This window comes from Dermacentor variabilis, chromosome 2, assembly GCF_050947875.1.
Source record: "Dermacentor variabilis isolate Ectoservices chromosome 2, ASM5094787v1, whole genome shotgun sequence".
Taxonomy (NCBI): Eukaryota; Metazoa; Arthropoda; class Arachnida; order Ixodida; family Ixodidae; genus Dermacentor; species Dermacentor variabilis.
In genome coordinates this window covers 229491098-229511105 of record NC_134569.1, presented here as the reverse complement: position 1 = coordinate 229511105, position 20008 = coordinate 229491098, and the positions used below count along the sequence as shown (strand labels likewise).

Here is a 20008-nt window from a genome sequence, read left to right as displayed (position 1 = left end):
GTTTGCACAGGTAAATGAGGTTCTGCTGTACACATGTAGTTGCATACACACAATAGAGGTTATCAGCGAAACAGGCAATTTAAAGAAATTTGTTAGGCAGCACACTTACGAGGCCCAGTAACCATGTGGCCTGCAATGCCATCGCCAAACGGGAAGAAGCCACTGGTCACAAGATTGACTGGGTAAATGCATGTGTACTGGCTAAAGAAAAGAAGTTCACATCACACATTGAATAAAACTGATAGCAGATTTCCAGCAATATCGCTTGATGCAAACTCGCTACTTGCATCACATGCTGAGGCATAGATAAAGACGCTGTTTGTTTCATTGTTTCATTGGTTTTATTGTGAACGAAGTTCCTGTGTGGGAGCTGGAACATCGTTAAATTCTCTACCCTTTTGGTTGGAGTGTCACTTTTCATCTTTGGATTTCTATATTCTTACCAGACAGTTTGCCATCATACTTTGGATTTCATAAGCAATTATATGCACAATATTCATGAGTACATTACATGTGCAGTTCGCGAATATACAGATGGCCATTTTGTATATGACATGGTCAGGATTGTAGGCAGTGGCAGAGGGAGGTAGTTTCAGTCTGCAGCAGTTTTGGTATTTCAAGGAAATTGGAGCATGTTAGTATGACAGGCTGACACGTAGATCTTGTGGCTGTGATTAAAATGGAGAAGGGCTTGAAGAAAGGTCTTTTTTCAACTTCTTGTTGCCTTAACTTTGTTGCCTGGAGAAAAACATTGGGACTGCACATCAGAAAATTTTACTGATGTTTGGTGCCAGAGCATACTTCCATCTGCTTCCTGAGAGTGAAATTAGGAGCCTCATTGCAAAAAAACTCAAATGGATGTCTGCTGGCCGAAAGAATGCTTGTGTATACAGTTAAACCTTGATATAGTGAAGTCCGTAAAATCAGCAATTTGCTTTGTTATATCAATGTTTCATTGTATTGAAATTCAACCTTTTATGCGAATAAGTACAGTCACCGCTGAATTTTTCTTACACGGAAAGGGGCTGCAAAATTTTGAGTTATTGGGCAATTGAAAAAAAGCAAACTTCAATGAGAAAACAATACTTTTTGGTAAATTTGGGTAGTCTGTGATGAATTACACGGTTTCATGCCACATACGTCGACGGTATTTTCACATCGGCGGTACAAGTGGAGTGAAGCCAGCCACACTTTCACATGCACTCTGCCTCCGTGGTTGATAGTGTCGCCCATAGTGGGATGACCCTATCAGAAAAAGCGCTGGCATCTTGCTCTAACGGCTCACCGAAACTTCGAGATTACACAACCTCAAATACTAAACACTCTGGAAGACAGCTTACATGGTGCCACATGGTCTCGGAATGCCTACGCTTTGCATGCGCGAAGGATTACCTCTGAAGCAGGGTGCCCGGCTGTGTATGCACTTGGCCATGCTAACGGCCATGCGCAGCCACGGCTGAGACGCATGCCAACTTACCTGCCCCCTGACACGCGCTTGATCGGGTTACCGCAAGCTCGCTCCCCTCCCACTTTCCCTTTGCTCGCATAGGAAGGCCTCACTCGTGAAGCCACCGTCTTTCTTTTTGTCTCACTCTTGCACACTTTCACTCACAGCTAAAGCACAAAGTGCGTGGGGCACTATAGGATCTTATTGCAGTTGGATTTTACAGGGAACATGATGCGGCTTCACTTCGGTGGTCATTCTTGTCACGCTGTGCACACGATATGCGAGGTGTGTTTGCAAGCAGGCGCTTGTAATTAATTCATTTGACCATTTGCGTCCACAGAAGTTTCAGTTTATTGTCTTGGCATTCCTTTGCAGCAGCAGTGAAATGTTGTTTATTGAAATCGCATACAAACACACTTCGTTATATTGAGGTTCTGAATACATGGTGTTCTATGGACAAGAGGTTATGAAAAGTTAAATATTTATTGAGAATTTCGTTATATTGAAGTTGGTTATATCGAGGTTTAACTGTATCTACATTTTCACCCTGTATGTTCTTCAACATGTAAGGCAAATGCTATTTTGTCTTATGGCAGCCTGCGAGACATCTTGTATTGCAGAGATGGCAGCTCTAACTTTTGCAGCTAGGTATGCGAAGAGAAAAATGATTTCACTTGTATTAGTAAATTAATGTTGTACAATACCACAGAAAGCTACTCGTATGACGAAAAGACACAAGAACATAAGCCAGAAAAGCCACAAGAACATAAGACGGGTAAAAACACTGCTTCGAAGTTTCTGCACCAGCTTGCTTTGACGTCATAGATTCTAACAGCGGCTACTATAACTTAGTTGTTTATTGGTAAAAATGGACTGCATTGTATTCCAAATGAGATTAAAATTGGCAAGTTTCGGGACCCCCAAATAAGAAAAAAGACATTGAAATCCGGGGCATTATATAGACGTTCTCGCACTGATGTTTCAGAGCGAAATTCAGGAGTTGAACATTGCCCTTCATTTTCTCTTTTAATTATCAACCTATTATTGCAAATTAAGAAATATATCATTTTGAAGGAATGCGTTATCAATTTAAACTATGTTTTGTATCTTTAGTATCCCTGTGAGGGAGACTTTCGAGTAAACTGGCATGTTTTTACTGGACTTGACATCACAATCAGGCTTTTTCTCCCTTAAGCTTGCTATTTTGATTTAGGAGTTGGACTTGGTATGTCGTGAAATTGCAACAAAGAACTACAAGTGACTAGATCAGCAATACAGAAATGCACTTGATGGAAGAAACGCAGTTGTTGCCTTCAGTTCAGTTGTGGGATCGAGTGTGGCGAGCCACACTATATTTTCTTTTCTGTCTGTTCAAACACTCGCTCTTTGCTAATGAAGCATGTGCCATTTCTCATGCGATCTCTTTTCTCAGATGCCCCTGCAAGTGGCACCATAAAGTGCAGCCAATGATAGGCCAATGTAAGGGCTTAGTAGGCAGGACTGGGCCTACACTAGACCACATTGGCTGTCTATGTTGAATCCTATTGTAGAATAGCCCACCTACCAATATTGCCAATGGATGCGCAAAGTGGTTGCAGAAGTGCATTTGGGTGCAAGAGATAGATGTGCGAGGCTGCAGGTCTTCCCTGTACATCTTGCCTGCCAAATGTGGAAAATGGTGCCAGCGCGTGAACAAACAGTGCTGATTGGTAGTACTGAGTTGCCTTATAATTTTGCAGACCGCAAGGTGCTGCAAGGTTTAGTGTTCCGACCAGTACTATTCTGTTTACATCAACAACAGTAAGGGTGTGCGAATACCAAACACAGTCAAACCTCGATATACTGAACACGGATATATCGAATGATTGCATATATTGAACACTTTCTATATCACCTGGAAAATCGTATGCATATTTTATTTTTTATTTCAAACGGGGTCGGACGTAAAATTGATACAGTCGAACCCGGATATATCGAATTCAACGGGGATCGGAAAATAGTTCGATATAGCGAAAATTCGATATACAGATAGAGGCCAAAAAAGCACTCGCGATCATAAAAAATTGTGGCTTACTGATTGGAACAGCCGCGAATCACATAGCATGTGCACACAATATGAAAGCGCTTTATTTCACGGAAAAAAAATCACAAATTTTGAGCTGCTTTTTTCTTTGGGAAATGAAGTTGAAAACACTAGTCTCAATCTTCTCGAGACTGTCCAGGTGAGAGAGCCCAGTGCCTTCCATTTCTCCGCAACAGCACCGAATCAGGCTGAACACTGACGCCAGTTCAATGGCTGTGCACGGACGCGTTTCTTCGAAAACACAGTTGCCCTCGTCGTCGCTGGAATCGCCGTCTTGAACGCCAGCTATTCCGGCCTCACTGTCCTCATCAGTGAGGTCGGCTACCGCTTGAACTTCGCTGTCAGCGTTAATGAAGTCATCGACAGTAACTTCAGACGGAACGGTGCCGGGAAAATTGGACAAGTCGCGAAACGCGTCCTCCAAGCACTCATCGTCATCTAAAGCTTCCGGACATTAATCTCCGGCCACTTCAAGGCCTGCCTTGCCGAAACAGTTGGCCTTTGTGGCCTGCTTCACGTCGCCCGAAGCGCCGGCAATAATCTGGATTGCGCTGAGCAGGTAAATCTTGAGATCGGTTCCCGTGTGGAGGTTTACGAGGAGCCATTGAGTAAGTCGCTTCCGATAGCCTACCTTGAATGCCTTTATGATACCCTGGTCGAGGGGCTGCAGTCTCGCTGTGGTGTTCGGCGGGAGAAACTTCAATTCGATGTGCTGCAGCTTGCAAGTCATTTGATGGGCCGAACAGTTGTCTACCAGAAGGCAAACTCGGCGGCCCGACTTGCCCAACTCAGTGTCCCAAACCTGCAACCATTCAACAAAAAGTTGACGTGTCATCCAGGCCTTCCTATTACAGCCTTAGCGGACGGGAAGCTGTTTACAGTTCATGAAGCAGCGCGGTGACTTGCTCTTCCCAATCACGAATAGCCGTAGCTTGCACGAGCTGTCCATGTTGGCTGCAAGCAGTACCGACACACGCTTTTTGCTCATTTTACCGCCGTGACATGAGGTTCCATGAAGAGCGAGTGTCTTATTCGGCAACATTTGCCAAAAGAGACCAGTTTCGTCTGCATTGAAGATTTCTGCAGGCGAAAACTTCGCAGTGATCTTCGGCCACTCCTCAGAAAGCCACTGCTGCATCTCCTGGCTGCTGACAGCCCCACTTTCATCTGAAATGGCCTTTCCTACAATGCCGTGGCGGTTCTTAAACCGTTGCAGCCATCCAGTGCCACCGTAAAAGTTCTCTTCGCCAAGAGCCATAGCAAACCATTTGGCCTTTGCGATTAACATCGGACCATCCACAGGAATATTTTTCGCTCGGATTTCAAGAAACCACGTATAGAGTGCCTTCTCCACTTTGTCAAAAGCAGCAGGGCGCACACGACACGCTCCCGAGCGACTTTCCTCACCTACTTTAAGCTTGATGTCCTGCTCGTTTTTTAACAACATACTAAAAGTATACAGCGGAATGCCGAATGCGTCTGCCACGGAGGACTTTTCTCCATTCTCGACATGCCGGATTACCTCAAACTTGCTTGCAAAGTCCAGATTCTTCCTCTTTTTTATGTCCGCGGATGCCATAGCTCACCAGATGACCGCAATCATACATGCTACGCACGGCACGTTGAAACACAGGTACACACAAGAAAACGCATGATGCGCAGATGGAGCAGTCTGAGTTCATAGAATAAAGAACCAACGTTTGAGCAGCAGTCAGCGTGGCTGCGAAGGAACGACAAAGGGAAAAGAAAGAAGAGAGCGGGGAAAAAGATCGGCAGAATATGCCGTCGAAGGCGCTGTGGGTGCAATTGCCGCTTCGCTATGTGCTTTGTTTTTTGAGCCCTCTCTGGCAGCGACTGTACCGACCCCTCACTCTCTCTTCCTTTCCCCAGGAAGCGTGGCTTGGAAACATCACCGCGTCTTCATGCCGCACACTCTCTTCGTTGAGCTCCAATGGCCTTGCCCAATGCACACGCCAGCGGTACAGGATGAGCGAGGGAGCTCGCGCCAGTGGGACGCAAGAAAGGGGGAAAGGCTCTGCATCTCCATTGATAGGCGACGGCCGCGCATGTGCAGAGGAGGAGCCTGCTGACTGACTGCAGAAATGTTTTCCCCTGAGGACCGAACACGAATGTCATTGGGAAAAGCGCACCTTCCAGGGGCGCGGTGCAGAGCGGCATTCGATATGTCGAATGTCCGACGAAAATGGAATTCTATATACTACGCAATTGTCCTATACTTTTACATAGTATTTTCAAGGGGGTAATCTGTGTGTTCAATATAGCCAATAATTCTAAATATGCGGGTTCGATATATCCGGGTTCGATTGTATATCGAACTCCGCCTCCCCAGACCACGTGCTCTCTGTTGACAGGCGGTGAGCTTCCCTGCAACACCCTCGAAGGTAGAGGGCGTGATGGGCATTCGTGACTGCTGCGCACTATAGCTGCACACATCGATTGTGCCAAGGGCACCATTTGAACATCACGGCCTAGGCACGTGGCGGCTTGACTAGTTCGACAACATCGACGCATTGCATTTGCCGCATTGACTCCTCGGTGCCACACTCTGAGCCTGCCGCGCATAGTGAGAACTGGCGGTTTGAATCCACCAAAACGCGCGACAGTGCACGCTCACTGGGCTTACTCATAGACGCCTTGGCAGATGCTACTTTATCATTGACAGTGTTTCAAAATGCTTCGATTGACAGGTATGGTCATTGCGGCAGTAATAGCGGCCAAACTGAGACGCTGCCGAGGTTGATTCCAGAAGTGCTGATGTTGCTGCGCTCCCAACTTCAACTGAGACTGTAGCTGCTTTGTCCCTTCTACGCCGCCACTGCAGCGGAATAGAGGGCACTGGCTTATCGCTTTTGAATCGTTTAGACTATGTGGAGGACTACGTGTTTAAGCACGCAGATGCCAATAAGTAGCAGGCTACACTGCTGCAGTACTTTCAGCCAAATAAACACATACTTTGTGTGAAGCTTCAAGTGAGTATTTACTGTGCCACGATTGGGGCACGATTGGGGATCGTTGTTTGGAGCGTGCGTTTGGCTGCGCCGCGCGTAATTGGCCTAGACCGCGCCAACTTTGTGTGGCGGACGAAGTCGGCGCGGCCTACATGAATTGCGTGTGGCACAATCGACCACGCTCACCCGACTGAAGATGTCGGCACGCGCGCTGCAAACAAGGATCTCCGATCACTCCCTTGGTTCATTTATTGATTTGCAGAATTATTTCATGCATTTTTTACATGATTTTATATATTGAATTCTGGCTATATCGAACTGTTTCACGATCATCACATTATTCAGTATATCGAGGTTCGACTGTGGGGGCTTTTGAAGGAAATGTGGAATCCAATTGAATATAGAAAAAAAAATTATCTTCACAGGCCTCAGTTCTTGCAAATTTTCATGCAAGCAGAGCAGCTGTTACACATGTTCAAGAATCGACTTCTCACGTCGGGCTGTGCCAACGTTCCAGCCATTGAGGACGGCTTTTCACGAGGAACTTGGGCTGCAGCAATGGTCACGTATGCCTTTGCGATCTTGCACAGCCCCAGGAAGTCTCTTTTTCCCTCCAGAATTCCAATGGGTCTTCATGTTTGTGACAAGTGTGACAAGAGGTATCGCTAAAATTCTTCAGAGTTACCTGTTTTTGTATGAATGCCTTCTTTCTGATGACATTGGCAACTTCTCGATGTCCCTGATGCTGCTGACACCATCACGTATTGTGGATGTTGGCACCGCCTCTTCAGTGCATTCATGCGGTGGTTTTGTCTGAGGTGTGCAGCTAGATCCTCCTAAACTCCAAGAGCCTTGTCTCCTGGAAAGGTGTAGAGCAAGAAATGTTCTTAAATCTTTGGTCAAATGCCGGTACCATTCTGTACTCCTGTAATTGGGAAATCTTGTCTTTAAGCTGTGGAGCAGTTTTCTAGCAAGTTCTGATGAGTCGTTATCGGCCGCAGTGTATTCTTGCAGGACCATTTGCATTCCATTAAAAAATGGTATCACTGATGGCAGGGTTGCATATTTTTGACCCCTGAGGTCTGTAGTAGCCAATGCAATAGGCATGAGAGCATTGACTAGTCCAGCGACCATCTTCCATTCCCGTGGTCTAAGGTTTAGCGCTGTGTTGATTTCTAGATTAATGGCTTCTTTCAGCAGCACAAGACGTGACAGCATGTCATTTTCATTGTTCCATCTTGTTTCTATGTCGTGGATAAGCTCCAACTGTGGTAGCTCCATCCGTTGCTGCCAATCACTTAGTTTTGCAGGAGCAGGGACACTGTGTTTGTAGTGGCCCACAATATCTCAGCATTTTTTCATAATGGCAGGGACTCCTGTAGTCTCTTCCTTGGCATCCTTAAAGGGGTCTGAACCACTTTTTATCGAAGTCGAGAAATGCATTTGAAGTTAAATTTGACTCTTTCAGAAATACTTTGCCACAGAAGGTACTTCGATTTGTTCTGCAGAAGTGGAGTGGAACTGCAGAGGCTATGACGGAGCATGGTGTGTCCATAATGCTTCACCTACTGAACTTCACCATGACATGCAGTTCAAATTTGATTTTGGATGTTCACACAAGTGCCACTATTTCCGATTTTGGCACCTATGAGGCAAAGGTGGTTGCTCTCAGGGAACCGAGGTGTGCTCAGCCAGCGGACTCGTCATGGCACCTTGCGGCGGCCGCATTATCCATGCTATGTAGCAGACCGCACCTATGTCAACTGTGGTGCATATGTGCAGCATTTACTTTGTGCATGACAGGACCCAAGTGCGCACTGGCGCTCATGTGCTCCTGTTTGCTGTGCTGCGTGGTGCAGACCGGCTTTGTCCAGCTCCAGCTTGAACGATGGCTAGTAGCCACATCCAACTTGTTCATTTTGAAGTACTGTTAATAGCTCAATAGACTATGCTCTCAATAGCGCATAGTCTTCCAAGGCATCTGACTAGAAGTGAGCGTGCACTGGCAAGCGTGCATGTGGTCTGACCTTATATGTCGAATGGTTCGAGGCTGGTTCAGTGTTCGAAAATTGTCGAAATTAGCGAGTCTCGACAGCTATGACAAGACGTGACGTGACGTGACACAAGACCCTGACAACCAGCTACGGTTGGTGAACAGGGCTTGGACGGCGGCAGCGAGCGATGGCTACCTGGACTGAGGAGGCCACCCACCTTTGGGCTCAAGAAGCCTGGTCTAGCAATAAAGTTTATTTCTCTCTCTCTCTCTCTCGACAGCTACGACACCAATAAGCTACAGGATGGCCAAAGTTTAATTTATACATGAGCAGCCGCAGCCAGGTGTGAGCAGACAATACTTGGCTTCTTCCAGAAGTGTGTAATTATTATCAAAATTCCAAAGCAGATTTTTGCTTATTTCATCCTGTTTATTAAACTTCTTCAATAAATGTACACAATAACAGTAAGAATTGTTGTAAGAACTAACAGTAACAAAGTAAGAAGCAACAGTAAGAACAGTATTGGCCAACAGCAGCCCTGTATGGGAATCTGCTATATTGCGAAGTAAAGTGTCCAGAAAAGAGTGAGGAGCACGCTTCCATTGAAAAGACGTTTGAGAGAAAGGTGATTTCTCGCTCTGCTCGTGAGATCTACGCACCATACACGACTGTGAAATTTAGCTGAAGTGTTCACAGCAGTGTGTGCTATCTGTGGACTGTTTTTTCACCAAGCCCAAGGTGTGGTTCAGGACCCCTTTAATGGCTAGCTGCAGCGTGTGTCCCATGCATTGCACTGGCATACATGGAAAGTCTTTAAGGGCTTCCCAAAAATGTTGTGCATTGTCAGTGACAACATAGATAGAGTAGCTTTTCCAGTGGTGGTTCCCGCTCATGTATCATTGATTGAAAGCGCTTGAAGATGTTGCAAGCAGTGTGACTGTCAGTTACACTTTGGCTTCCCAATGCAAAGGCTCTCAGTTCAAAGTTAGTGGTCAAGTAGTGACAAGCGAGGCTGATGTACCTTTCATTAGATCTTCATGTCCACATGTCACTTGGGAGTGTACTAATAGATTTCACACCTTTCTGGAAATCGGCCTGCATGCACTCCTTCATTTCTCTGACAATGTTATTGCACAAGTTGTGGATGACTGTTCTTGAAAATATTGTCTGGGCAGAAATCTCGTACAGAGGTGAGAGGTTATATACAAGTTCCTTAAACCCTTGATATTCAATGGCACTGTGGGGCTGAAGGTTAAGTGGAGATCTTCATTCTGGAGAACTTTATAGTTATGTCCGCTGAGCAACATTAGAATAACTCGTTCAGCGCCTTTCTAATGGATGATCATGAGGCACTTTCTGACCTTGCTGATCTTCCAATCTCTCAAGAACAAGTGGATGACGGCGTCCACAGCTTAGCATGACAACTCTTGCATTCCCAGTGGTGGTTCCCACTCAGCTTGTCATTGATTGAAAGCACTTGAATATGTTGCAAGCAGTGTGACTGTCAGTTACATTTTGGCTTCCCAATGCAATGCGTCACGAATTTGCCTCTTGTGGCAAATTCCTGATGAAGTGCTTCAAAATAGCACTCTTCAGACGCTCAGTAATGGAATTCCTTTCATGCACCGAAGAATGCACCTTTTACAGCAGTCTATGGTACACTGCAAAAGAACGACACAGTAGTTTCCAAAACCACTATGAGGCGGCACTTCGAGACTCCGAAGCAAGCACGTGGCAAGCGAACACGATACACGCTATGGAAGGAAAGGTTGCACTCTAGTTGTGTAACTGTGATCACGTACCACGATGAGGTGGTAGCACTTCAGAACTCAAGCACTGGCCACAGTAGGACAGCTTGCACTATAATTGCAGGAACATGATCACGTACTACAATGAGGTGGAAGCACTTCAGAACTCAAGCACTGGCCATGGAAGGACAGCTTTCACTATAGTTGTGAAACCACGATCAAGCACCATGATGAGGCGGCAGCACTTCAGCACTCAAGCATGTGGCCACGGAAGAACGGCTTGCACTATAGTTGCAAAACCCCGGTAATCACAGACCACAATGACGCAGCAGCACTTCGTAACTTAAGCACGTGGCCACGAAAGGACAGCTTGCACTATAATTGCGAAACTGCAGTCACGGACCACGATGAGGCAGCAACACTTCTGCACTCAAGCACGTGGCCATGGAAGAACGGCTTGCACTATAGTTGCGAAACCCTAATCACGGGCCATGATTAAGCGACAGCACTTCGGAACTCAAGCATGTGGCCACGGAAGAGTGGCTTGCACTATAGTTGCAGAACTGCGATCACAGGCCACGATTGAGCGGCAGCACTTCGGAACTCGAGCACATGGCCACAGAAGGGTGGCTTGCACTATAGTTGCGGAACTGCGATCACATACTACGATGAGGTGGCAGCACTTCAGCACTCAAGCACGTGGCCACGGAAGAACGGCTTGCACTATAGTTGCAAAACCCCGGTAATCACAGACCACAATGACGCAGCAGCACTTCGTAACTTAAACACGTGGCCACGAAAGGACAGCTTGCACTATAGTTGCGAAACCGCAGTCACGGACCACGATGAGGCAGCAACACTTATGCACTCAAGCACGGGGCCACGGAAGGACGGCTTGCACTATATTTGTGAAACCCTAATCACGGGCCACGATTAAGGGGCAGCACTTCGGAACTCGAGCACATGTCCGCAGAAGGGCGGCTTGCACTATAGTTGCGGAACTGTGATCGCAGATCACGATTAAGTGGCAGCACTTTGGAACTAGACCACATTGCCACGGAAGGGTGGCTTGCACTATAGTTGCTGAACTGCGATCACATACTACGATGAGGTGGCAGCACTTTGAAGCTCAAGCACTGGCCATGGAAGGACAGCTTTCACTATACAGTCAAACACGGATATATCGAACCCACATATATCGAATTATAGTCTGTATCAAACTCATAAATTATCCCCTTGAAAATTCTGTGTAATAGTATAGAAATCCGTACGTTTATATCGAACGATATTTTTACCCGCCGTTGGATATATAGAACGCAGTGCGAGCTCGGCACTCGCTGCACCGGCGAGATCCGCGCCTCTCCTGAAAGGCTCAGAAAATGTGAGAGCGAGAGGGAGGGTGGCTCTGACTGTACTCCCACTGCGCACGCTCTCCAACTTGTGGAACAGCTTTCTTTTTTTTTCGCTCTCTCTCCCTATGTCTCTCATCTTTCCCCCGCATAACCATAGTGATCGGCTCGGAAAAGGTAGCCAGGAACGAAGGTGCCGGTGGCCTCCTCCTTTTCCCTTTTTTTCTTGTTGCTTTTTCATGAGTTTTGCTCAGCCAACCACAGCTCGCACCTTTCGTACGTCGCTGTTGCCCTCGGAGGTGGCCATCGCGAGCGCTTTGTTGGCGGAGGCTGCTCCCATTCTTGTGTTTCATGTGCGTTATTGTTTTGCGTGCGTCTCATGACACGTGTGACTGGATCGTGGTGAGCTGACGTGGAAGCAATGGCCGCAGCAAGCACAAGCAGTGTCAAGAAGCGCAAGAACCTGGACTTTGTGACAAAGCTGAAAGCCATTCAGCGTGTTGAGGTGGGCGAGAAAAGTGCGACGGTGGCAGGCGACTTCGGGATTCCTCGGAGCACTCAAACAAGGCAGACATAAAGTCGAAAGCAATGGAGCAACGAACGTCGGGAGCTTGTCGTGTGCGCGCTCCTGCCCACGAGAAAGTTGGAAAGGCTCTCCATGCGTGGTTTTTAGAGGTCCAGGCTAAGAACATTCCGGTGGATGGCCCAATGCTAATGGCTAAGGCCAAATGGTTTGCTGCTGTTCTCACTTCGCCGACAACATAGGGTGGCTGCAGAGGCTTAAGAACCGCCATAATATAATTGGCAAAACCATTTCTGGGGAAGCGGAGCCGTCATCAGCCAGGATATCCAGCAGTGGATTTCGAAGGAATGGCCGGAAATTTGCGCAAAGTTTTCACCCGCGGAAATCTTCAACGTTGACAAGACCGGGTTTTGGCAGATGCTGCCCAGCAAGATGCTCGACGTCCGAGGCAGCACGTGTCATGGGGGCAAGATGAGCAAAGTCTGCATGAGCATTCTGCTTGCAGCTAACATAGATGGCTCTCAAAAGCTCCAGCCCTATGTGATCGGCAAAGCAAGGGCACTGCGCTGCTTCAAAAACTGTAAGCAGCGCACCATCCGCTACGCCTTCAATAAGAAGGCGTGGATGATGCGTCAGCTGTTTACAGAATGGCTGCAAGCGTGGGACGCTGAACTGGGCAAGTCGGGGCGTCACGTTTGCCTTCTCGTCGATAACTGCTTGGCCCATCACACCACCTGCCAGCTCGAAAACATCGCGCTCAAGTTTCTGCCAGCGAACACGACAGCGAAGTTGCAGCCGCTCGACCAGGGCATCATTAAGTCGTTCAAGGTTGGTTACAGGAGGCGACTCATTGATAGGCTTTTGGTGAACCTCCGCATGGGCACCGAGCTTAAGGTTGACCTGCTGGGGGCCATTCAAATGATGATGGGTGCCTGCAGAGATGTGAAGCAGGATACCGTGGCCAACTGCTTCCGGAAGGCAGGCCTCGTGACAGCCAAACTTCCAGAAACCTGCAAAGACGGCGACGGCGACAATGAGTGCATGGACGATGCATTTCGCGAGTTGTCGTCCCTTTTCCCGGCTGCCGTTCCAGTCGAAGTGTCTGCTGACGATTTTGTGAACGTTGACAGCAATGTTCAGGCTGTTGCGAGCCTCGCCGACGAGGACATTGTAGCTGCAGTCGCAGGGACCCAGGCCGACAGCTTGAGTGGCGATGAAGATCGTCCGGACGAGGCGGCGGCTACACGCTCGTACTCCGCGCTGAAGTGGCGGCAGCGTTCAGCTTGATTCGCCGTTGTTGCGGCGGCATAGAAGGAACCGGGCTTTCGCACCTGAACAGCCTCAATAAGATCGAGGTTGGCGTCTTTAATTTCATTTGCAAAGCGAAGAAGCAGACCAACATAAGCGATTTTTTTTCACGCAAATAAAGCATTACGTTGCGTTGTGTTTGTGGAAATAGTTGCCATTCTTGAATGCGCCGATCGGTAGATCATCGTCCACCACAGGTAAAGTCTCAGGGCCTTTTTTTTTTATATCGAATTAATTCGCGATCCTCTTCGAGTTCGATATATCCGTGTTCGACTGTAATTGCGAAACCGCGATCATGGATCACGATGAGGCGGCAGCACTACGGAACTCAAGCACATGACCACAGAAAAGCAGCTTGCACTATAGTTGTGGAACTGCGATCATGGGTCATGATTAAGCGGCAGCACTTCAGAACTCGAGCACGTGGCCACGGGAGCGTGGCTTGCTCTATAGTTGTGGAACTGTGATCACATACCATGATGAGGTGGCAGGTGGCAGCACTTAGGAACTCAAGAATATTGCGAGCATGAACGATATGCCACGGAAGGATGCCTAGCCAAAACCTATTAACGGGAGGGAAGGGCCTCCTTTGTCTGCAATTGGACTCCTCTCTGATTGCATTCTCCGCTCTATGTCTGCTCTCTTTCTCCCCTGACACATACACATAATATGCAAGAAATCCAACTTCTGTCAGCAATGAAAACATGGACGATTCCTCATTTTTTGAACATCCATTCAGAAGTCACAGCATCGAATGCAACCTGTGTAGTTATTAAAAATCCACATAGGCCTCCTGCCATCCTCGTTCTTTGCTGTCTTGACAATAGCAGTAGCCACGCATAAAGTGGATGGAGGGGGCATTTACTTCACGTACATAGTCAATGAAATTCTTCTACTGATCTCTTTGTCGTTTTTGTGGTAAGCTGCCTTCGCCCCTCCACATTTAGAGATTTTGACTTCATTCATCTGCTAAGTGACCACGGTGCACTCAATGTCGGAGGGCTCAACTGAAGGAAGGATTTCTGCTGCATGGACATGCGCAAGCCTTTAAGTTCATTACAGGCTAGATTGCATGGCCATTAAATAAGTAATCGTGATAAGTTTGTGGAGAAAGCAGCAGCATGAGGGCACAATCCATGCGTCAATAATGCAACAAAGCTTTTCTGTGGAAATGGGGTGCCAGTGCATGCTTATGCTCATTTTTTCGTGAACGTGGATCTGATACGGACACACACACATGCAAATGTGATACAACCTGCATTCTTCTTTTTTTCCAAGAGCCCTTTCTCTTTGTCTACTTTGGAACAATTTAGAAAGGTTCTATCATACGCACCGTCTACCCGAATACGTAAGTTACATCGCCCCACTGACGTAGATATGCTTTGCACGGCTTATCCCGGAGGGAACCGTTTCACATAGGCCGCATGTTGGCCGCAGAGTGCAGTGAAGAGTAGGCAAGATGAGCCTTTCACCGAATACTGTCCCTGAGCAATATTGCGAACTAGGCGGGGCCGTATAATGGATAGACAGTTTTAGTTTAATGTTGGCGTAATAGCAGGGTTAAGGGAAATGGCGTTACGGTTCCACAAACAAACTTAAAGGAAGCAATTTTAGTATAGCATGGCCGTGTAGTCTCCATGCAGAACGCTAATCAACTATGCTATAAATTTTGCATACAAAGTGCACATAAGTGATTTTATCTATTCGCCAAGCCTTGCATGTGTGCCTGAAAAGTGCAAGAGACAGCACGTGAAAGCCCTGAGCACGTTGTACCGTATTTTCAGTTGTGTAAGTCACACCTGTGTATAAGTCACACCCCCCTCAATATGGCAGTTTTTAGAAAAGAAGCCTATATAAGTTGCACCGGTGTATAAGACACAATTGTTCATTCGGTAAGCGATTAAAAAAAAAAATACAGTGACGTTTCACTTCGTGAACGCGGGTCATGTGCAAGCAGTGATATGTACACTCCAGGCCCATTTCCGCCATCATGGTCACCACGATGTACCACATAAAGTCCAAGGGTGATCACATCATCTCGGCGCACCGTATATTCTGTATGTGCGAATGAAAGCATACAACGGGGAACCGAATTGCACACAAGGGAAGAAACTGGGAAGGCAGTGAAAGATGGAGGGGGAGAGGACTTGTACTCTGGTAGCAACTGCATAGTTTGCATAGCGGCACCCGCCGTATCTTGAAAGCGATCTGCAGATGCAACAACTTTGTAGTCGGTCGACCCGCAGCCTGCCGCCGCTTACGTTGCTGCTCCGTCCTTCTTGCACTGCGCTCTGCAACTCCATCACGAGAAGAACCTGGCACCTCCATAGCACACACACAACCTGTAGCAACTGCTAGAAGAGGTCAACCCAGCGTGTTTCGCGTGGCCATGTCATCCAAATCGATTTTGACGGCAGTTCCCCCCTACCCTCCCCCCCCCCCCCAGAAAAATAAGAGAAAGAGCTGTATATAAGCTGCACCTGTGCATGAGACACATCAACAAGAATTTAAGAAAAAAAAGACACGAGTTATACACAGGAAAACACGGTATTCGTACTTTCCATGTCTGATGATCCGAGGTGAGATCAGTACAAGCCTGTCCATGGCCTCTGATATCTCCCAGTCTCATAGGTCATATGCCATCACACCTATTTCTCGACTTCACCAGTAGGTGGTGCAGCCATCCTGGAAGTTTCTCTCATCAGGCCTCAACGCATATGAAACGAGAAGTGATCTCGAAAAATCCGCAAGGTTATTCATAATACTCTGTCATCAAAGTGGCCTGTGACTACGCAAAACCCACGTACACAGAAATTTGCTACAAAAGAAATTAATTCTACAAAAGAAGCACCAAATTCAGTTAGAAGCAGGCAGCTGGAAATGCCACCATGTTTTTATGTAAACTATGCAAACCACGCAAAGGCGGTAACGTTAAATCTGAGAAATAGCATGCGGGTCATTTAGCATTCTGTGCATGCGCATTTCAACCCCACTATTCCGCTAAGCCCAATATTACGTTTAACATGCTAAACCAAAACTGTATAATGTTGAAATTACAGGCAGTTCGAATAAACGGATTTGCTAGAATGACCTTACTCAACACATAGGTCTGATCAAGCACATCGCTGTTTGCACATATGCTTGCATGCAACATGTTCAGCCTGCATTTCGGTCTTGGCTGTGCTATACGTCAAGTGAAAGCATGATCAATGCATGCACAAAACCATCCTCCTATGTCAACAGTTCGATGGCAGTCAGAGAACAGGTGCATAATCGTGGGTCTCTTCGCAGCAGTTACTGTCCGACACTTCTCGTGCTTCATTGCTGCTTTCGTCGGTGCATATGTCGGGGGTAAAATTGGCACCATTTGAAGCTTCTTAGCGATTCTGAGTGAAAAGAATTGACCAATGTGGTTGGCCGAAGAAAATAATATGTGAGATGCACTGGACGTGCACACACATTGTGCGGCTTGACCTTAGCTTGGCTTATACCACAATCTGGGTGCAGTCGACTTCGCTAGTTTTGGTTTCAAGTAGGTGCTGGTAACGGGCTTACAGAACATTGTTCTTTTTGCTTGTCTTGGCGGCCAGATTAGTACGCGGTCATAAAAAGACTGTCTGAAATATTGGTCGTCCGCAAATATTATGGAATTTTGGTGCTGTGAAGCAGTTTGAATAATCGAACATGTCTGAATTATTTATTGGCGACTATTCAAGAAATCTAGTAGTAGATATTTGATTTGGGAAGTGAACTATTCGTGGAGCTACTATTAGATTTATATTAAAATATTGTAATCATATCTTGTATGCTTTCCTTGGCCTCATAATGTGTTGGCTTCATGTGGGAATGTCGGAGTGTAATAGCTAATATAATTTGTGAAATACAAACTCTACTGAAATAGAGTGTTATGCTGACAACATAAAAAGAAAAAAGTGTTTTCTCTTCAATTTTCTATTGTGCTTGAAAGTTTCAATGTTCAAGCTCATAAGAAACACAACCAACAAAAAAAAGTTTTCTACCTAGTGGAAACTGCCTATTTCCGGTAGGTTCCACAATACTGGTCAAAACATCACACTAGCGGCAGCAAATCTATGCCATATGCTTTCAGGACACCATAAATGATAAGTGTATAAAGCAAACAGGCATGCCTGTCGGCTTTGTATGGTTGTGATTAACAAAAATTGAGGCCCTCTGTTTCCCTTCTTCTCGTTTATTCAGGACACTGTGTGTGAGACATAATATTGCCAACACCTCTACAACTTTTCCAAGAAATCATTCAGTCATCAACATGCAGAAAACGAAGCTGGTGAAACTGCCCGGGCTGGTTTTCTTTCTTCTTGTCTATTATCCGAATTAAAACCCTATGGTCTAACATCATCCTCAAACTCACTGCTACTAGAAACGTGCAAATGATTGTCTGATCATGCAGCAGAATTGCAAGACCAATGTCGTTCTCGCAAGGGCTCAGCACTCACCTACCAGAGTGCTTGCTGTCTTTGTGATCACCAGGTACGCACCTTTACGAGCTCACTGAGAATCTGCTCTGCAGGGCAAAAAACTACTTGGAAAACTTAAGCCTACTTCTCAAGCTGCATTGTAGATGGTGCAGCAAGTCCATAAGGGCACTGGGAGCCTTGAAATCGGCCTTGGAGCTCATGGATCTCTTGTGATCCAAGTTGAATGGTTGTGGTAAGGAAAGAGTTAATGGCTTCAACGTAAGGCACTACCATGCACAACTGACTTGTTCCCAATGGCTCATGAAGTATTTCATTTTTGGAACATGTCCAATAGGTTGCCTCAGCTGGGAGATCTTTTTGACATCAATTTGTAGCAGTAAGTAAAGAATGCTGGACTACATTGTCAAGGTCTCGTTCATCTTTAATTCGCATTGTATCAAAGCAGCATGTATATGGATAAACATTGAGTAAGGGATGGCAACAAAGATGTTTGTGATGATCATGCATCATCATCCACTTTATCTGAAACCACTCTATCTAGATGGTCGATATAATCCTTAGCCTCCTCCCCGATACAGTGTCTCACAACCTGCATTTCACTTTTGGCATTAAACTGCATAAATTTCCTTGTCACATTGCTACAGTTATGAAAGTATGCATTTTAATTTGCAAGACCCTGTGCGGCACATTTTTCCAGCCAGATCCTGAAACCAAGTGTGAGTCAGATAATGGTAAAGGCTCGAAATATTTTATTAAGGCCAGGATATTTTATCAGCATCACTTTTAAATGCAATGGCAAGAAACTTGCACAAAGTGGTTTCAGACTATAGAGTAGAACGCACTAAAGTTTTGGTATGCCAGAAAAATAGACTGTATGCGAGGTCTAGAGACATGCCAGGAGCAATAAGGACACACTGGCTTTACTTACATAATATGGTTTGCCTTTTCTTTGTGTTCATTCTGCATTCTGCTCATCTTGCATCAAAATTATGTCTGTCATTTGTCTGTTATTATTTACGCATGTTATCAATGTGTTCTGAAATTGTGTCATTGGTGCGCCCACTGTGTGTAAGGAAAATCTTGCGATTTGCATGCCACCTGTTCTGTCAAATTTGTAAGGAAGGTGGGAGCTGCCTCTCAGCGCAGCTTTGTTTGCTTTCCTCCTCATATCATGTACATGGGCGTACATGTTGGTGAAAGATATAAGCCAACTAAACTTTCCTGCGTTTGGCTTTTCTTTCAGGCTCAACACTGCTGGTGGCACTGGTGCATGGCCATCACTTGGTGGTAGCCAACGTGGGCGACTCTCGGGGTGTGCTGGCCGACCGGCGGGGGCAGGCCCTGCCTCTCTCGTTTGACCACAAGCCACAGCAGGTGGGTAATTTGAGTGAGCAGTTGTTTGCGGTTTTCCGTGGGGATGACGGTACTACAACCGTAATTTGTTACATCCCTCACGTTCAAGCACATTATATGCCTTTGGACTATCGGACGTCTGTTGGAAAGGTGTCCATGCAAGATGACTCGTAACAGAGGAATAGTATCTCCTTTCTGGTACACTCTGAAAAACATTTAGATCTGTTGGAATTACGATAATCGTAAATTTGTCTTGGTTGAGTTTCCTTTCTTGAAAACTACGCACTTGCTATTTGCCTGTCGAGAATGATATGTCATGTTGATAATGCTCATGTTGTTCATGACCTGGAAGTACTGGACACCCAGGGTTAAACAAAATAAAGGCATGCAAGGTAGATTACAGTTATTGTATCAGATTGAGGTAAGCTCTCTAACTTTTCTGAGTGTAGGGGTCCCCTGCGGAAGTATATGCCTTTGACGGTCAATGACGTAAATATACGGCGCCGCAAACAAGTCCGAAAATGGTCAATGCCATATATTTGCGGTGCCGTCTGTACGTTTAAAAAGTGCACCAATTTCCTAACTTTTTCTTTTCTGTCATGTGCTGCCACTATGTGGGGATACAGGAAATTTTTTTCGCGCGCCTTCCTCTCGGTTTTCTTGCATGGTTTGTATTAGCGCTAGTTTGCTCCCGCGCATCTATATACTACCGCTCACGCATTGGTGCCCGCGCTTGTGAGTGGCCGTTTGGATTTTGTTTCGCAGGCGGTTTCGGCT

General features: G+C 46.3%; 1 protein-coding gene across 2 annotated transcripts in view; it reads left to right on the top strand.

The window, feature by feature from the left end:
* The window catches only part of LOC142573148 (protein phosphatase 1L), a 66890-nt gene that overhangs the window by 25382 nt on the left and 21500 nt on the right, over positions 1–20008 (top strand). The window contains exon 4 of one of the 2 annotated variants that reach the window (XM_075682697.1): positions 19122–19252. In XM_075682697.1, coding sequence (XP_075538812.1) covers positions 19122–19252 — 131 coding nt within the window. Of the gene's footprint in view, positions 1–5420; positions 6717–19121; positions 19253–20008 lie in introns of those variants that run through there. The other variant, XM_075682698.1, reaches the window with a different exon arrangement.